Source organism: Ambystoma mexicanum, chromosome 13 (genome assembly GCF_040938575.1).
Source record: "Ambystoma mexicanum isolate Mex_15411 chromosome 13, UKY_AmexF1_1, whole genome shotgun sequence".
NCBI lineage: Eukaryota > Metazoa > Chordata > Amphibia > Caudata > Ambystomatidae > Ambystoma > Ambystoma mexicanum.
Genome location: NC_090938.1, coordinates 394308210 through 394328758, shown reverse-complemented (window position 1 = coordinate 394328758; position 20549 = coordinate 394308210). Strand labels below are relative to the sequence as shown.

Sequence of the window (20549 nt, the reverse complement as noted above, 5' to 3'; positions counted from 1 at the left end):
AGAATGAACATTTCCTGGGGTAAGTAATTTGTTCTTCGCGCACAGAATGTTTACTGCAGTTGCTGAACAATCTTATGCGCTTGATAAACACTGCACTGGTCATAAGCTTTCTTATATAGTGCTTTCGTTATCCTATGGTTTGCCTGAAAACATGTGCTTGTCACAATACATTTGGACCCTTTTCTAACGCAGTAATATCCCCTTTTTTCACAGCCAATGCTGCAGAGGACCTGCTCATGCCATACTTTCCTGCTCTCATTGAGCATCTAAAGGGTTACCTGTTGAACACCCAAGAAGAATTGCGGCCTATCCAAATCCAGTCCTTGGGTACGTTGTGTGGTATGAGTGAGAGGGAAATGTGGCTTGATGCAGTCTGGTTATTGTGGTGACACTCGCAAAAGCATGGTATTTGTCCATAGTCTTTCACCCTGCCCCCTTTCCTCCATACCTGTGGACTGTTAATCTTGGCAAAGGGACATGATCAGAGCATGACATTTAACATTGAAAAGTAGAAAAGTTGGTAGGTGTGCGCATCTGCAAAAATACCCCTTGTGGGGTCATGTCTTGCCCATTCTCCCAGCCCCAACCGTATGTTCTTTTCGGCACATGGCAGTGTAGGGTGATTGTGTCACTCCCACCTAGCCCCCGTCCGCCCCTGTCCTCCAACTCCTTGTGTCTAATACTTGGGCTTCTCTTGCAGGTTGCTATAGGTACCATTCGCTACCTCTGGCAACTACCTTGGTATCCCTGGCACTGCTCGTGTGACTCGTGGTACAGGGATTGTAGGGGAAGGATCATTAGCCAAAAGTAAATATCGCTCTTTTGAGCCCTTTAATTTGATCAGTGACCCATCTGTGCACCCCTCTAGCCTCTTAGCACCTTCCTAATGGCTGAGGGCCTAGTGGAGGTATATGGGGCAGATGGTACTTTTTCAACCCTTACTTGATAAGCAGAACACTGCCGATTAGGAAAAGCCTGGAAGAATGTCTGTGGATTCCTGAAAGTGCATGGGGAGGGATGTTGGACAGCATTTCTGTGGGATTTGAGGCTGCACTTGGAATTTGATGGTACCAACTGGAGAGGCAGGCGTCACCTGTCCATGTGGGGGCTTTACCATTTATATGAGAAATAACTGTTATTATATGACTTAGCTTTGACATTTGAGTATTCTCTTGGAATATGAAGTCAGCATCTGCACGTTTGAGGCTGCACCCTCCAAGTTGTGACTATACCATGCATGTGAAACAACTGGCATTGGTTGTCATTAATAGCACATTTTAAGATGGGCTGGTCTATTATGGTAGAACCTTGAAGTGTAATTGCACCTTACATGCAATTTCTATACTGCACAAATGAGACTTTAATCATCATTGAATGGCATTCCTAAGGGCATTTGAGGCTGTGTGGAATATGAGGCCAACAATGGCATGTGAGAGTTTGCATCTTAAAATTGGTGTGTACACCATGCCAGTGACATTTTAACTGGCATTGTTGGCATAACTGGGTTTGTTTAGTCTACACTTTGCATATGATAGAAGTACTTGCACATATCAGGTATAGGCTCTATACCATAGTTTTGAGTAACTTGTGAGTTTTGGGTGGAATTACAGGGATGTTTAAGACTGAAAAACTGAAAGTGGGATATGATACAAGGAACCTGACATGTGAAGCTGCACAGTACATGTTTTCTTTATTGTTGATGTTTGTGGTGCCAGCTGTGGTCGTTGCAGCTTTTTTTTTTTTAATTTGGTTTTATTGATTTTGAAACAAACTAAAAATAGAAACAAACTAAAAAGAAAAACAAAAGATTTGAGCGTTTCACTTGTTACAACTCTGTTAGCATGTGGTTACATCAAAAGAACAAAACTAGAGTCTCATTATACAGTTGATCGTCCTTGTGTTCGTTTCGGATCTCTAGTAGTAACAATCAGAATAACATTCTCCATGCCCTCCCCCCTCCCTCCCCGTGGTTGGGCAGATATCGTTGCGGCATCTTTTCTCTGTTGACATGTTCATAGCGGGTAATGTTCGGTTCACTATTATGAGGTTTCCTTGATTCTTGGGTCTTAGCTGGCTTGTATTAAATGTTTTGGGATTCTTGGCTCATTTAAGATCCTGTAGTGTCTTCGGGTTGGGAGTCCGTCGTCTCGGAGAGGTGTATTTTTTGAAACTCCAACCATAAGGTCTCGCATTGCGGTGCCTTGTTATTCAGGGCCGCCGTGATCAATTCCATTGGATAAATGTTGGTTGATAAATTGATCCATTCGTTTTTACTTGGAACCTTTTTGGATTTCCATTTTGTTACTAGCAGCGCACGGGCTGCTAATAATAGGTGTGGGGCAAGACCCTGAAGTCTAGTCCATTCGTCCTCGATTTTTTCCATTCCGAAGAGAACCAAACGTGGGTCAACCTCTCTTTGTATGCCATCTATGTCCTTAATCCATGCCAGGACTTCCTCCCAGAATACTCTAATGCGTGGGCAGCTCCATCACATGTGCCAATAGTCGGAAGTCTCTCCACATTCTCGCCAACATTTCGGGCTCAGAGTCTGAAACATCTTGGACAATGTGAGTGGGTCGTATTGCTTTCTATGTAGGAGTTTGATGGCGTGTGATTTATATTGGCTGGATAAGGACGTCTTGGATGCGTTTTTGCATATCATTTCCCATTGTTCTGGGTCTATCTCCTCTCCTAAGGCTCTCCCCCATCTGCTTCTAAGATGTTCCGTGGACCCGGTGCCTGCTTCGATAAGTTCCTTTTACATAGCCGATATCAAACCCTTCATTTCAGACTTGGAATACAAGAGTTGTTCGAATGGTGTGAGTTCTCTCTGCAGTTTTTCTTTCCATGTGGATTTTGTGAGGACTCCTTTTATCTTGATGTATTGGAAGGTGGACAATGGGCCTATCCCTAGGGCATCAGTTAGGTCTGGGAGAGTAATGAATTTGTCCTTCTGCTGGAGTTTCCCTACCCTTTCGAGTCCCGCCTCGTACCAGGATTATCTCCCTACCTCAGGTATGTGATCGTTTATACCAGGGGACCATAAGTGGCTAAGTGGGGATGGCCAGGTGGTGATCTTGTTCATTGCTTTGCTTGGTTGCCAGATGGTACTCCGTATCGGGTGGCCCTTAATTTTCCGTTGTATCCTTTTGTGAGGGGTCCATAGCCATTCTGATACAATGGCCGGCGAGAAGTAATGGTTGTCCATGTGGACCCATTGTAGTTGGTTGTGTTCACGTAAGTGTGGGATAAGGATGCGTAGTTCTCCAGCATGGGGTCTGGCATGGATTCACATGCTCATGAATATTCCCCGTCGTCAGGCTGGGAATCCTCGGTAAAGAAAAATCAGTATCAGTTTCGTTTCTGATCTGTCTTTCGTAGTAGTAACCAATCACTGATCTCCGCGTCATACTGACCACAGCCAATGACTGCCCTCTCCCTAAGCCCCGCCTCTGGCATCCATCTTCAGATTTTTACCGCATGTTCAAGTGTTGGGAGTCCTCATGCTTAGCTCTCGAGCTTTTACTGCGTGTTTCGTGCTTTTTCAGGTGAATTTTCACATTTTTTCAGTTAATCGAGCCTCAAGATCCACCGTTTCTACTCCCGTTAACGGCTACCCGTTGCGGGATTTTCCTACGCCCCTCAAGGGTGAAGATTTCGTCGAATCAACTTCTTGGAGGATTCCAGAAAATTCGCGGCCTACTTCGAGATGGCCCAGGACGCGAGTTCGTCACCCGGACCCAAGCTGTTTCGCAGCTGCCCTGGATGCGGGCTGCAGAATGTGTTTAAGGAGGACGAACATTCGCAATGCCTCTACTGTCTTCATGGGGACAAGACTCATGTAGAGAAGGACTGCTAGTTCTGCAAGAACTTGTCGGAGCGGACCATGAGGGACCGTCGATCCCGTTTCGCCAGCTGGTTGGAGAAGGGCTCAATGGGTGAGAAGAAGAAGAAAGGGTCCGAGCAGGCTTCTAAGTCCTGTGCGGGCGCCCCGGCGACGGGGGCCCAACACCAGGCCAAGCGCTGCGAGTCAGCTGGCTCCGGGAGCGCCGAAAGGTCGGGCTCTTCGTTCGCCAGGCAGGGCGCGCCTTCCCCGGCATCGTCAACCACGAGCCAGCGCTCCGGTTCGGGGAAGAGGAAGTCCGAGACCCTGGGTAAGTTTCGGGAGAAGCCCCATCCGATCTCGGAAGAAGGGGAGCGAGGCGTCGCCCCTCCCCCTAAGGAGAAGGCCCGGGACGCACCTAAGGTGGTGAAGGCCCCTACCCAGCAGGCAAAGGCCTCTATCGAGGCCATCACATCGACTCTGTCATGATCTCTGCTTCCAAAAGGTCAGGGTTTTCCCAACTCCCTTGGAAGCAGATCCATAACCCAGGTTCCGAGTGCCAACCAGTCCCAATTGGGACCTTTTGGACCCAGTCCTGGCGCCAGTGGCACCAGGCTCATAAATATGCCCAGTCCCAGCGCTGGAAGCGCCGGGCTCATAATGCTTGGGTGGACTTACCTGCAGCAGACCATGCTGCTTACTTGCCTGCCAGTTGAGCCTCTGATCCTCTTCTGTTTGGAACTACTTTTCCTGTTGGGTGGGGCAGGAGCCACTCCCTAGATTCAGAACACTGGAACTCTTCTGGAAAGCAGGAACTCTTTTCTTACCTAGGCGTGGCTGTGGAAGGAGACACCTAAGCACTACAGGAGGCTATTTAAACCACACCCGATGGATGAATCTTGCTTTGCGTTATTCTGCATCCTCTGCAGCAGAACGCTCATCGTGTCTTCTGCATCTGATCCTGGGCCTAAGGAAAAAGGCTTACCATCCTGAATCCAGTCTTCAGCAACACCTATAAAGACAAGAAAGAACAGGTTAGCATTACGGTCTTCAGTGACAGCTCTTCACTTACCTGGTCCATCGGCTGTCACCAACGCCTCGCGCTGCATTCAGGCATCTGAAAGACAAAGGCTTACCTACTCTTCGTGCGCTCCGGAGGTCTTCACACTGCATTCCGGCATCTGAAAGACAAAAGCTTACCAACTCTTCGCACGCTCCGGAGGCCTTCGGCGCTGCATCCCGCATCTGAAAGACAAAACAAGGTGCGTTTAAAGACATTGGGGAACTTTAATACTCACGTGCCATTACTCCTTTCCACATCTAACCCAGTGGGTATTCCGGCACCCTGCAGCCGCTCCGAACTTGTACCTGCAAAATAAAAAGACAGTTAGAGCGCATCGTGAAGCAGGCAACAAGCGCTTACTTACGTGCTTCCAGGCGCTTCTATTCATCACACGGGCTCCATCTTCAACTCACTTCAGCCCGTCATCCGCCATCGCCGGAACCCTGCAAAACAAGAGACATCACTACTAAAGACTTTAAAGACATTAGGATTACTCGAAACTTACCGTTCGTGCAGTAAACGACGGACAGCAGTCCTCTGAAGTCAAGAGGCCTGCTCCCCTTATCCAGTGAAGAAACTGGTTACAGCATCCTGCCCCGAGGCAGATGGAGAGCACGGCGTTCACTTACCTAAGGTGAGAGCGTTAACCTTTGGGGTTCTACAGGAGAAGAGAAAGGGAAGAAGAGAGAGACATTCAATAACCCAGTTCCTTAGTCCCATATTTTCTATCTGCAGACATCTTACCCTTCGAGTCAGACATACAGTGCACAGAGGTCCAGCCCAAAGAGCCAGCCGTGTGTTACACATCACCTTTGAAGATACGGTATACGCCCAGTCAAGACCGGCGCCTCTACGGGAATCAGGTGAGCGTTACAGACTCTGGCCAAGCCGGCAGAGACCCCGCCAGCGGAGGCTGCCTCCGGGACTAGAGTTTCCCTGCCGCCAAGGAGGGAATCCTCTTTTCAGCCCATCGTCATGGCCACCATGATGGAAGAAGCGAGGGGGGGCACGGTAGCCTCCTCGAGCTCGGAGTCAGCCTCGGAGGAGGAACTGACCGAGGCCGTGAGGAATCTCGAAGTCCATTTCGAGAAGGTTCGATCCCGTAAGGAAGATCCTCGGGAGATAACCGAGGAAGACGACGATGGCGAGGAAGAGCAGCCTTCCCTTCCGGCGCAGCCGGAACCTAGGCCTCAGGATAGCTCTGCGGCCATTTTGTCTGCGATCCAGTCCTTATGCTCTGAGATAAGGGTGAGATTACCACGGCCCAGGCCGGAGGACCCGCAACCTGGCCCGTCGGGAAGTCCTCAGAACAAACGACGGAGGACCCAACCCTCTCCTCCACTTGCCCCCGTAAGGCCTACAGTTCCCTCCTCATCCTCCCACGAGTCGGGAGATGACGGTGCGATGGGCTCGACGACTGGTTCTGAGGGCGACGACGATGGAACGGGTCTCCCGTCTCCCGTCGCACGGGCCTCGCCGCCCGACGAGATTGGCTCATTCCACGCCATGATCGCCAGGGCGTCCGAATTGTTCCAGCTCTGCCCGGAGGAGCAGAAAAAGGAAGGTTTCCTCTATCAGCGCCGGGCGCCAAGAGGAAGACTGTCATCGCGGTGCCTCTAATCCATGACATCTGGGAGGAGGGCCTGTCGGTTCTCAAGAACCCCTCCACGGCACCAGCCAAACGGGACCGGTACGAGAAGAAGTACCGGGTCCCTGAAACCGCTCCCCTGTGCCTCAGGGCCCAGCCAACGCCAGACTCGGTCGTCTCGGCGGCGGCGAAGAAGAAAGCGGCGGGGTCGGGAGCCTCGACGTCGAATTCCCCGCCGGACGGCGAGGGAAAGAAGTTGGACGCCATGGGGCGGCGGGTCATTTCGTCGGCGGCGACGACGATCAAAGCGGCCAACGCCCTGGCGATCGTGGCCCGTTACGACAGAGAGCTCTGGTTTAAGCTGGCCCCCATATTGGACTTCCTACCGGACGACAAGAGGTCCGAGGCCCTGGAAATACTTCAAGAATGCAAGGTGGCGTCGGACCACGCCATAACGGTGGCAACCGATATTGCCGATACCGGGTTCCGCCAGCTGGGCAACGGTGTTTGCGTACGACAACGGGGTTGGCTCCGGGCGACCGACTTCCGTCAGGACGTCCAGACCAGGGTGTTGGACATGCCGTTCGACGACAGCAACTTGTTCGGTAAGGCGGTGGACGAATCCCTCCAAGCCATAAAGACGGACACGGAGATGGCCCGCGCCCTAGGAGCCCTTCAGCAACGACGGCCCTTTCGGAGCTCCGGAGGCAGGCAGGGTGCCTCCAAGGGGTCCAGCGGTGGCTCGTCGTCCTACCGCCAGGCGGCACGCTCCTCGTCTCAGGAAGCCTACAGGGGTCGCAGCAAGCAGGGAGCGCCTCGCCGCCGTCGGCAAGGTGGCCAGGGCGGCAAAGCCACCACCTCCAAGCAGGACTGAACCGGCCGTGGCCTCGGGCCCCCACCGAAGCACCCCGGTGGGAGGCCGGCTGACGAAGTTCGTCGGTGTGTGGAAGTCCATCTCCACCGACCGTTGGGTGCTGGATGCCCTGGCAAGAGGACACTCGAATTCCTGAAGAAGTGCCCTCATGTTCTACCTGTGGCCAGGAAGGAAAATCACGTCCCGCAACTGCTGTTGGAAGTATGGGCGATGCTCAGAAAATGCGCCATCGAGCTTGTCGAGCGCATCGCCAAGAGGCTCCGGGGCTCCGGGGTGTACTCAAGGTACTTCCTCGTCAGGAAGAAGACGGGCGGCTGGCGCCCCATCCTGGACCTTCGTCGTTTGAACAAATACATCAGGTCATAAAAGTTCAGGATGGTCGCCCTCCACCACGTGCTAGGACAGGTTCCTCAGGTTTGTCGTCCAGGGACGCCACTACCAATTCGGAGCACTGCCGTTCGGATTGAAGTCGGCCCCCAGGGTCTTTACCAAGTGCCTACCACCTGTGGCGGCGCGGCTGCGCCTGCAGGGGATTCACGTCTACCCCTACCTGGAAGACTGGCTCATCCGCTCAAGGACGAGGGAACTCGCCGTCGAACACACTGCGAGGACCGTCCAGCTACTCACAGACCTGGGATTCGCCATAAATTACCCAAAGTCCCACCTGTTGCCGTCGCAGGTGGCCCTGTTTCTGGGAGCAAAGCTCGATACAGTGAGGCGCCTGGCGGCACCGTCGGAAGAAAGGACGAAGACCATTCTAGGCAAACTGCAGCGTCTGCTAGCCACGGACGTGGCCAGGGTGAGGTCCATCAAGTCCCTCCTGGGGATGATGTCCTCTTGCATCTACCAGGTGCGCCTCTGCAGACTACGGATGCGCCCTCTTCAAGAATTCCGCGACGCCCGTTGGATGCAGGCGACGGGCACCTTCGAAGACAGGGTCCCCCTCAACGAGGTGTTCCGGCGGGCGATTCTGTGGTGGGGCGTTTGAGCGCACCTCACGGCGGGCAAGGACTTTCAGACGCCGGCGTACCAGGAGACGGTGACGACGGAAGCCTCCCTGGAAGGCTGGGGCGCCCACACCGGAGATCTCCACGCAAGAGGCCTCTGGCTCCCGGAGGAGAGGCTCCTGCACATCAAAGTCCTGGAACTCCGAGCCGTGTTCTGGGCTCTCAAATCGTTCCTCCCATCGCTCAAGGGCAAGGGGGTGCGGATCTTCACGGACAACACCACGACAATGTTTTACATACGGAAGCATGGAGGCACCAGATCCACAGCCCTATCCAAGGAGGCACAGGATCTGTGGCACTGGGCGGTCGCCCAGGGGCTGTTCCTGGTTCCCTTCCACCTGGCAGGAGAAAGAAACACCATCGCTGACTCGCTCAGCAGGGAACTGCGCGCGTGTCACGAGTGGGAACTGCGCCAGGATCAGGTGGATCAACTCTTCCGACCATGGGGCAAACCTCAAATCGACCTGTTCGCAACAGCGACGAACTCGAAGTGCAAGAGGTTCGCCAGCAGGTTTCCCCAGCTGAGAAGCATGGGCGATGCGTTCTCGTTCCCCTGGGACGGCCTATACCTGTATGCGTTCCTGCTTCGACTCATTAACCAGCTCAAGAGGTCCCGGTGCAGGATGATCCTCGTCGCACCGGCGTGGCCGAGGCAGATCTGGTTCCTAGACCTTCTGGACTTGTCAACGTCCCCTCCCATCAAGCTGTCGGCGGACGCGGACCTTCTCTCCAGAGAAGGAGGCGCCATCTTCCACCACGACCCGGCGTCGCTGGACCTGCAGGCTTGGCTCCTGCAGCGCTAGAGTTTGGAGGCTACGATATACCGGCCGATTGCAGAGAGGTTCTTGCAAAGGCCAGGGCGTCCTTGACTCTCAAATGCTACGGTCATAAGTGGAAGAGGTTCTCTATCTGGTGCCGAGCACAGAAGATCAACCCCCTACGGATTACGGCCCCTCAAGTGCTGCCGGACCTGCTATCGCTGGCAAAGGCTGGGCTAGCCCATGCCTCCATTAAGATTCATCTGGCGGCGATCTCCAGATATACCAGAACCGCAGGACGGACGTCCCTGTGGTCCCATCGACTGGTAAAAGAGTTTATGAAAGGACTGTTACGGTCGTTCCCGCCGGTGAAGGCCCCGGCCCCGGCGTGGGAACTTAACGTGGTGTTGACCAGGCTCATGGGGCCCCCATTCGAGCCGATGCACTCCGCACCGATGAAGTTTGTGTCGTGGAAGACTGCATTCCTGGTGGCCATTACCTCCGCACGACGAGTGGGAGAGATCCAGGCCCTATCCTGCAAAGCACCATACTTGACTTTCCATGCCTCGAGGGTGGTGCTTAGGACACACCCCTCCTTCATGCCCAAGGTGCCGTCGGACTTCCATCTTAACGAGCCCCTGTTACCTGTTTTCTTCCCGTCTCCTTCGTCGCCGGCCGAGAGGACTTTGCACTCGCTGGATGTGGCTAGAGCGCTGAAGTTCTACGTGGACCGCACAAAGAGTTTTCGGAGGACATCACAGCTATTCGTGAACTTTGGACCTGTGAATCAAGGGAAGGCTCTCTCGAAGTCTTCTATTTCCAGATGGCTCTCCGTCTGCATCATGCACTGCCACCGGTTGGCTAACCGACCGCTGCCAGGCCGTCCGAGAGCCCATTCGACCAGAGCGATCGCTGCTACTACGGCGTTCTTATCTGGTGTGCCCCTGCTGGACATCTGCAGGGCTGCTACGTGGAGGTCGACGCACACCTTCACGAGATTCTACTGCGTCGATCGGGATTCCAGGGAGGAGTCCAGGGTCGGCCAAGCAGTGCTGCGCAACCTGTTCGCTTAAGGTAAACCTGGTGAGGAGGTAAGAAATGCTTAATGTTGAGTTTTTTGTATTGCTTAATGTTGAGCCTTTTGCCACCCCCCGTGGTTGTGCATGTGTGTACTGCTATGTATTCTTATATTCATGAGCATGTGAATCCATGCCAGACCCCATGCTGGAGAAGGAACAAGTTACTTACCTGTAACTGTTGTTCTCCAGCATGGGTCTGGCATGGATTCACATGCGAACCCTCCCGCCTACCCCTCTGCGGCTCTTCACTTGGTTATACTGCCACTTCACGTGCTACCAAATCTGAAGATGGCTGCCAGAGGCGGGGCTTAGGGAGAGGGCAGTCATTGGCTGTGGTCAGTATGACGCAGAGATCAGTGATTGGTTACTATTATGAAAGACAGATCAGAAACGAAACTGATACAGATTTTTTTCTTTACCGAGGATTCCCTGCCTGACGACGGGGAATATTCATGAGCATGTGAATCCATGCCAGACCCATGCTGGAGAACAACAGTTACAGGTAAGTAACTTGTTCCTTGTGAGGCTTTGTAGTATGTTCGCAGGTCGGGGAGACCTACCCCTCCTTTGTCTTTGGAAAGCGTCAGAGTATTGAATGCAATCCTCGCCTTTTTTCCCTGCCAGAGGAACCCGAGCATAAGTTTTTTAGCTTCGTCAAAAAACGCATTTGGTATCTCGATAGGTAGCATCTGGAAAGGGTACAGGAATCGGGGGAGGCATACCATTTTAATGGCGTTAATCCGCCCTAACCACGAAATCGTGAGTTTGTCCCACCTGTTCAGATCGGCCGAGAAGCTCTGGAGGAGGGGAGGGAGGTTGGCTTCGTATAGGTCCTTTATGTTTTGGGTGATCTGGATGCCTAAGTATTTAAAGGCAGAGTGTTCGAGTTTGAGGCCTAAGGGCAAGAACTTGGTTTCGTTTTCCTCTTTTGTTCCTTGCAAAGGGAACAATATTGATTTAGTCTTGTTCACCTTAAACCCGGAGAGTTTACCATATTCTTCTAATAGTTGGAGAGCATGAGGGACAGATACAGAGGGGTTGGTAATGTGTAGAAGTATATCAGCATAAAGTGCTATCTTATAATCTTTTGTTCCCATGCCTTCTATTCTGGAGTCGGATCGTATCTTTTGGGCCAGGGGTTCTAGGGAGAGTGCAAAAAGTATAGCTGAGAGTTGTTGTCTAGTACCACGTCCCATGCCAAACCATCTGGAGTATTCCCCATTAAGAGAGATAGATGCCTTTGGGGATGTGTATACTGCTTGTATCCCTTTCCTAAATCTCGGCCCTATCCCCACCTTGCGAAGGACTGCCCTCAAGAATTCCCACTCCACTCTATCAAACGCCTTTTCTGCATCTATTGACAGTAGGGCTGGGTCACTTGGTAGTTCTGGTGATGAATGGACGAGATGAAGAGTTTTACGCATGGTGTCAGCCCCTTACCTACCCAGTATAAATCCAACTTGGTCATTGTTCATGAGGTGAGAGATCAGTACTTCTAATAGAGCGGCTAGTACCCTGGTGTAAATTTTTGCATCCAAGTTGAGCAATGAAATTGGGCGGGATGAAGCACAAAGTTTGGGTTTCCTTCCCTCCTTTGGGATCACTGTTATTAGCGCCTTCGTAAAGGAGTCGGGGGCCGTCCCTGTTTCTAATATCTCGTTAAAGAGCTCTGTCAGGAATGGTGTCAGTTGGTTGCTGAAGGTTTTATAAAGCCCAGCAGTATAACCGTCCTCTCCGGGGGATTTACCTATAGTTGGTCTTTTAATTGCCTCTTGGACCTCAGGTTCGGATATCGGGGATTCTAAGAGCTCAGTTTCGGGGTACGAGATTTTGGGCATATCTATCTGGGAGAGATAGTGTTCTGTACCTGATTCCCCTGGAGTCACTTTGGAGGTGTACAACGTCTCGTAAAAGTTGGCAAAACTCTCTGGGATAGTGTGGGGGATTGGGGGGTTCGTAGGGTTATCTTCAATTATCTCTTTGACTTTCCGTTCTGCCCTTTGTTCTCTGAGTCTGGTTGCCAATAGTGCGTCAACCTTGTCCCCCTTCTCATAGAATTTCTGTTTGAGGAATCGGAGTTTGCGTGCTATTTGTTCGTGCTCCAGTAGTTTTAGTTCTTCCCTTTTACGTTGTGCCATGTTGATGTCGCAGTCTGTGCCCAGGTGTTCTCTGTTCACGCTCTCCAGTTGGCATATTTCGGACCGAAGTCTGTGCTTAATGATCTTTCTCTCTTTTTTTGGTAGATCCTTCTCGTATCAGGATGCCTCTCCAGGTGGCTTTTGCCGCCTCCCATATTATCTGCTTGGAGACTTCTCCATTGTATTTTAGTTTGAAGTATTCCTCGATTTCAGTTGCCATTTCACCTTTAAATACTGCATCTTTCAGCAGGCTTTCATTACAGCGCCACTTCCCTCCTGAAACAGGTAAGTCTGCCCATCTTATATCTGACAGGACCATGTCACGGTCCGACCATGTTATCGGAATTATTTCTGATAGCGCTGTGGTGTCAAGGAGGTCCTTGGTGAGGTACAGGTAATCAATCCTGGTGTATGTTTTGTGCAGATTGGAGTAAAATGTGTAACCCCTTTCATCAGGATGTTTAATTCTCCACGCATCTTGTAGATCATATATCTCCATTATGTCTGAAAGTCCAGTGTGTTCACTTCTCATTTGGCTTCTTATCTCGGGGTTGACCAGTTCCCAGTCTTTAGTCGGGTCTGCCCACTGGTTAAAGTCTCCTCCAAGAACAACCTGGCCGGATGCTTCCAACATTATTTTGGGTATTGTCTTTTCTAGGAACTTGGGTTGTCCTGCATTGGGAGAGTATATTACTGCGACTGTTACTTTGACCTTTGCGATTGTCCCAGATATCAGGAGAGCCCGCCCGCTTACATCAGACCAGGTCTTATCCACTTCGAAGTTAATTCCTTTCTTGATCAGGATTCCGACTCTGCCTTTCCTGAGTGGGCCCGAGCCTCAGAATTCCTTTCCCCCTCTTTTTCCAAGTATTCCTCTCTCCTCCCCCTTGGCAAACTTTGTCTCTTGTAGAAGGAGAATGTCTATTTGAGATATACGGAATTCCCTTGCCACTAGTGATCTCTTGGTCGGCGAGTTGAGGCCTTTCACGTTAAGTGTTCCTATCCTTAGGGACTCCCTACCTTTCTGCTCTTCAATTGGTAATTGGTTCAAACAGTATTTCGGTTGTGGATTTGAGACCCGTGTCAAGTAAGTATATTGGTCATAGGGACTCACGTCATCTTGAGTGATCCTTTGTGTTGCCGGTAATGCTTCATCCTCTGTATATTTCTTGTCTGTCCAGCCCCCCCACCCTCCACCCTTCCCACATTGACGGCGTCTGTGCGGACCCAGGTGAAAACGCTGGTCCTGCATCGAACCACCTTTAGGGACCGTCGCCTCGGGTCCCCAAGACTATTATAACATCATAATCTTGATTGAGTCCCCATTCACCCCCCATCTTTGTGTACATGGTCTGGATCTTTTTTGACCCTAGATATCCTTACACAGTTCAGGCCATGGACATATGTATTAAAGTATGTCGTTTTACCAGTGTTGTAGTTCATCAGTTCTCCCCCCTGGGGGGGTATTACCTCTCTGAAATTTCCTTGAACCCTTGACATGTTTCCTTCTGGGGCCCTGTATACGCCATCCTCTTTCTTCATGGCGTGGGTCTCCCCGATCATGCTCCCCTGCGCTTGATCCAAGGAGTTCTGAGATGTACGCCTTGATCTCCCCTTCTGAGCTCAGCTTGATTTTGTTTCCGTTATATTCAAAGGACAGAGAGAAAGGGGTACTCCCACCTGTATCTTATGTTCTTTTCTTTCAGATGTTTGGTGATAAGCCCGCACGTGCGTCGGAGTGCCAGGGTCATGGATGATAGGTCCTGGTATATCGAGATTCGGGATCCTTGGAGGGTAATTGAGTCGCTGCCTCTTGCTTTCTCGAGGATCCGTGTTTTATCCTGAAAGCGGTGAAATCGAGCAAGGACAGATCTCGGTCCGCCTGGGGGTCCTCCGGCGCTGTGTATCCTCTCCGTCTTAGGTTCATCAACTGCACCGTCGGCAACTAAGAGTTTGATGTCGTGCAGGGTATTCTTCAGATCGGTCTCGGTTTCCCCTTCTCGTTCCGGGATTCCGAAAATCCTCAGATTATTCCGCCTCTCCCGGTTTTCCAAGTCATCAAGCTTGAGTTTGAAGCTCTCCTCTCGTTGCTCCAGTTCGGTCATCCGTTGGTCGAGTTGCGCTTCAAGAGTGTCTATGGACGCTTGATTGTTCTCGACCCCTTCAAGCCTCTCCTCCATGGTATCTAGACGTTGGGTAATCTTGTCAATTTTGGAGCCAATGCTGGCACCCATATTCTTTATTTCGCACACCAAGCGGCAATGTCACCTTTGGTAGCTGCTGATTCACTCTCCGAGAGATTTGGGTTCGCCATGGTATGGGCACAGTTTTCGGCAGAAGTCGAGACGTAGGAGAATGTGGCTAGTTTCTCCCTAATGTCCATTGATTCTCCCAAAGTTCCTTAGTATCACCAATGCTGTTCGATGGGGAGACGCTGTCGGGGTCAGAGGAGGCACACGCCCCTGGATCGGGGGCCCTACCCTCTGCACTTCGACGTCGGTGTTCTCCGCAAGTTAGGCGTTGGAAGGGGTGTCCGTCGTGCGTTTGCTGATATGCCCAGGGTGCGGGTTCAGTAATGCGTATGGGTTACCCGGAGTGCGCTTTGGGGGTGTTTTCTTCTTGTGCAAGGTGAAAAATTTAGGGCGCGAGGGTCCGAGCCGCCGCTGCGTGGTGATGCCGCCGTTGTTCACAGGGTAGATGGGATGGGCGGGCCTACCAGCGCTGTTCCAGGGCCTAGCCTAGCCCGGTCCCGCTCTTCGGAAACTCTGCCGACTCGACCGTATCTGTCCCGCTCCTTTTGCGGCGCGGGACGTCGTCGGAAGTGCGAATTCCGTGGTCAGGGTTCTAGGTCTTTCAGGCTTCCTTCGTTCGGCAGGCCTAGGGTCTGCTTCCGACCGTTGCACAGTTCCTTGCGAGCGGGCCGCGGTGCCGTTATTTGTGATGCCTTTTTGATGGACGTTTATCTCCGGTTTGCAGGGGTCGTTTTCGATCGGGTTTTCGACCAAACGGGGGGGGGGCTCTCTGCTGGCAGCACACTGACGTGGAATCTTGGGGGGGGGGGGGTCGTCAAAGTGGGGGCTCAATCCCTCTTAGAGACCCAAAGTAGCGGAGCTCATGCGAAGTCAGACCACATCCGTGCGCCCCCTGGTGGCAGTCGTCGTTGCAGCTTTTTGACACCTTGAAGGAAAAGGAAAGGGAGTACCAACATTTGATCATTCACGGGCTTTGAAAGCAATTTATATTAGTTGAATGAAAAGGGAAAGTGCAATAGAACAAACGCAAGGCATGGGCAAGGGATAAGGTAGAGGATTATGCGCAGTACACATTGGCAGCTGCAAGACAAGAATTACCAGGGTATTTAGTGGTATGGAGTTATTGGTGTAAAAGCAATACATAGCTGCAGCAACTCTGGTAACAAGTTCAGGAATTATGCATGACGAACTTTGGGATGAAACGTGCATTAAAATACGTGCCATGTTTAGCTGTAGTATCTGTACCTGCAAGATAATGATTTCAGCATGTAGTTCATATAAGAGTGATATGCAAGATAGTGACCTAGGCATGTAATTAGGATAATCTGAAGAGATGGCATGCATTCAAGGCATTAACTAGTAATTGATGGCATTACGTTGTCATTTATGACTGCACTTGGCTTATAGTGTTATCAGTTGGACATGTAAAACGGTTTCTTGCATATGGTGGCAAACCCAGGAGCATGAGCCAGGAATTGCCACCAGAAGGGATTCCTGTGCATCGCAGCTGCACTTGGAATATGATTGCAGTAGTTGCATGTGTTGGACAGTACCTTAGGCTACCAAGCATATGAAACTTCAGATGTCAATATATGCATTTCAATGGATTGCTTTTCTCCCGCAGATTCCTCATCATTTTCCATTCCAGCTTCCGCTGCTCTGGAAAATCTTCGACAAGGGCTGTAGTGGACCTCAACTCGGCCGTCGATTCGCCTTGACTCCGTTCCCGATCGTCTGCGACGTCAGACGTCTAATATATCCTGCTTAAATGCACCCTGTACCTTGGTTCTTTTTTTCCACAACCTCTGCATGGTGCTCGTGAGGACCACTAGCGATCTTTGATTTTTCGGTTTCACTCGACATTTTTCATGACACTTTTTCTGTCATTGCAAGCGATCATTTCTGCACCTCAGATCTCTGGTTTCAAGTGCTGCTCCAATTGTGGCTCCAAGTTGTCAGTGATTGACCCGCAAGGCGTATGCATGTGGTGCCTCTGCATGGGGGTCACAACACCAAGGGGTGCATATTCTGTGGCAAGATGTACCCCAAGTCCCTTCCGGAGCGGCCATCCAGGCTTGCAGTGGGCAGGCCCCACCCAAGTCACTGGCGCTGTCGACTGCTCAGTCATCGGAGGCCGAAACAAAAGCCCCCATGCTTGAGGAGGATAGTCACTGGCGCAAGGCCAAGAAGAGATCCCACTCTCAAAGCCACTTGTCTTCCTTACATAAAACAAAGAGGCAACACTGACACCGACACAACTCTGAGTCCTCTGCAGAAAGTGGTAACTCAGCAGGGCTCATGTCCAGGCAAGAATGGGAGGACTTTAAGTCGCAGATGTCTGCCATGTTTAAGAAGGCAGCTGTGGTTGCGGGTGAGCCCCCAGAAGAGCAGGCCCCAGTAGCTCCAGCGCCCAGAGGTAGAGGCCCCAAAGTAGCCCTGATTCCGATGCCAACAGCATCAGGGGAGCCTTCGGGCTCGGCGCCAAGCAAATCTGTCCAGTCTTCAATACCGGGACCTACCTGCACGCCTCAGGTTCCAATAATTCTTGAAGTGACACCGGCGCCTAGAAACTTGTCGGCGCCGCTCGCCATACCCTCGACATCGACGGCTAAACCATCGACCTCGACCGCTGTCGAATGATCTTTTGTACTGCTGTCTCAATAAGACTTCTTCGGGTCGAAGGCCAATGACGAAAACCAAAGCAGTATCGACCCCATTTATTCTGGGGCTGGCGGCATGGATTATTTCACCGACCAGGCAGACCTAATTGCCTTGGCAGAGGGACTGCACAACGCCAGTGGGCTGGGCACTTCTCCAGACATTGAGATGCAGCAGGCCCACCATTTTGCCCATACTCATGCAAAGTTTAGGGCCCTGGTTAACGGACTGTTGATACCTTGGGGTAAATGCCCAGGCTGTACCTGCCCAGGGCTATGATCTCACGGACAGTCTTGATGAAGGTCCCATTACAGAAAGTGCTATGCGTTTCAACCCGGCTATCGCTGACCCTGTCGCCTCTTCACGGACAATACAGTGGCCATGCACTACCCAAACAAGCAGGATGGCGTGCGCTGCCTACCCCTCTGCAAAGAAGCGTTGCAGCTATGGTTCTGGCTATTGAAGAATCGGGTCTCGGTCTCAGAAGTTCATCTGGTGGGGACAGAGAACAGTTTGGCGCATGCTCTGAGCAGGTAAAGAACGGTCACACACAAGTGGGAAGTGTGCCAGGAAGTCCTAGAGGAGGCCTTCTCTCTCTCTGGGGTACAGCAGCGGTGGATCTGTTTGCCAGGGAGTTCAACAGGATGTGCAGACAGTTTTGTTTGTAAATTCCCAGCGAACTGTGCGATAGGGGACATGTTTCTGGTGGATTGGACATTCCCTCTCCACTACACCTTCCCTCTGATTCCTGTCATTCCCTGGGTTCTCAGGAGGTTGAAGAGGTTTTGAGCAACCCTAATCTTGATCACCCCAGATTGGTCGAGGAGGTAAATGGTAATGGACCTCCTGGACTTGATCATCTGACCACCTCTGTTGCCTTGCTACCCAGATCTCCAATTTCAGTCCGATGGTCGCGTGCTCCACCTGAACCCAGAATCCCTCAACCTGCATGTGTGCCTCTTGAGAGGAGAAGATATGACTGGAGCCTCTTTGGGGAGGTAATCGAGGTGCTGCTGGCTGCACGCAGACCGTCCACAAGATCTCTGTACGTGTGCTGGTTGTAACGACTGGAGGGGGTTATCTATACTCTTGCCCTCTATATGGCAGAGTAGAAGCACAGAGCACCCCAGACAAGATTTTCTATAGGGTAGCAATGGACGAGCAATCAAGACTTAGCTCTCAGGAGGTGATGCAGGCTGGTTCTTAAGTGCAGTGTAGTTCCAAAGCCCCCACAAAGGAATGTCCACACACTGTTAGTGATGACACAATTCTTTTATATAAATAAGGTTCAAGTTATATACACAATCACAATAACACACTTTGTTCTCAGGCACTACTATAATGATAATTCTGAGGCTTGTGGAATCTGCTTAGATCACATGCTGTGCATAGGCCGACATCTAGTGGAAGCTCTGGAGTATTACAGTTTGTTTTTCGAAACTCGAAAATGGGCGTAAACTACCGATCGCCGACGGCGACGACGACCCGAGCCCTTGCTGGGCCTACGTTCTTCATTAACTCTTTGCAGCAACCAACTATCGTCATCGTCGTCTAGGTGTACCACACACCTCATCTTCTCAGGACGTCCACGACAGATCGTCGACTAGCACCGCAAAGACCGAAGCTGCTGCCTCGACAACATCGTTTACCCTTTTCTTCGAGGGATCTCGACGATCCGTGGCTCCTGCCTTAGAGGGAGGTCACTCAAGAAGGATTCGTCGACAAACTCTGCTAAACCAGGAACATTGGGGAGGTAGAACCTTTTTAGAAGGAACCAAGACTATATTAAACAATATACGGACTGGGCATGTTCATGCACTTTATATACAGGTTGCCCAGGTGGGGGGGGGGGGGGATCCTTACACAGAACTGTGTCTAGGTAACAGGACCGAGTATTCTGACAATTGTTTAACTCCCAAGTCTATTGTTGATACCTTTTGCTATTGATTTGTATGCCATTTGAAACTGTCAGCAGTTGGTGCATTTTAAAGGAATCAAGAGTAATTGTGGTACCACAGAGACCGTATATATGGGATACATTACTCACCGTAATCGTATTTCTGATGCTTGTATCTGCTTAGATTCACATGCTGTGCATAGGCCGACATCTAGTGGAAGCTGCAGAGTATTACAGTTTGTTTTTCGAAACTCGAAAATGGGCGTCGACACAGGGCGTGCCAGTAATACTATCCCTAGTGTGACGTCCACTGTACCCAAGATCCCTCACGCGTCTAGGATCCTCAGATTGTTTTTTTCCGCCATACTGGTCGGAAGCATTTTGCGGAGTCCCCTGGCCTTAGCCATACTTTTGCTAAAATATTGATTTATTGACATCCTTCCCCATCCCAACGTCGAACTTCGACACTCGACGCCGGCTGGAGAAGAAATCGACCGTCGGCTGCTGCATGACGGATTTGCGCCTCGGAAGGCCTCTGGCCTCGGCCCGGGCCTTGGAAGGCCTCTGGCCTCGGCCCTGCAAGTAGGGAGAGTGGGGGGTTGGACATACTCTACACTCTTGGTATATAGGTACACCTTAGACATTTCCTACACTTAACAGCCCGCTGCCTCAAGGTGCGTATGGAGGGTACCCCTTTTCAATTCTGCCCCAAGTGCAATCGCAAATACCCTTGGGTCGACAGGCACGCCATGTGCAATCTCTGCTTGTCGAGGGACCACCCCGAAGCGAACTGCAGAGCGTGTAGTAGGTTTAAACCTAAGACACTTAAGGACCGTTCGACGAAGCGTTGGGTCCACCACGCCAGGCAGGCGGCCATGGCAGCGGAGGGTGACTTCAGCGATGGCAGCGACGCCGTGCTTTCGGACGGCGAGGGCATTACGGCGTCGAAAGACAGCCGAGCGCAGGTCCCCGACCTCGGAAGGTCGTCCGACAGGGCGGCTATGGGGAAGACCCCCGGCGACACAGGCGCTTCACACACCACCCACACTAAACACACGAAGTCCAACCGAGACTCGGCGACGTCGAGTGCTCGGAAAGAGGCACAAACAGAACGGTCCGAATCGGTGTCCCCTGGGCATTCGAGATCGCTGCATGACTCCAGGCAATCATCCACTCTTGCCAAGAGTGCCTCGCTCCCTAGGCTAATGGAAGTTCGATCGTCGGAAGACGAAGACGACTTCCACCCCCAGGCCGCACTCCAGGAGTCGGAGCCCGCAGACAAGATCAGCACGGCCCACGTTCGAAGGACAGGGACTCTACCCCCGATCCTCGACGCCAGGTGTCGAAAACCTCGGGAGCCACAAAGGGACAGGGAAAACACTTTTCCACTCACGGGGAGGGGGGAAAAAAGC

The 20549-nt window shown here is 51.7% G+C and overlaps 1 protein-coding gene across 1 annotated transcript in view; it reads left to right on the top strand.

Annotated features, from left to right (window-relative positions):
• The window catches only part of IPO4 (importin 4), a 3008003-nt gene that overhangs the window by 1440856 nt on the left and 1546598 nt on the right, over positions 1–20549 (top strand). Inside the window, exon 16 of the mRNA XM_069633964.1 lies at positions 214–327. Coding sequence (XP_069490065.1) covers positions 214–327 — 114 coding nt within the window. The remainder of the gene's footprint in view (positions 1–213; positions 328–20549) is intronic.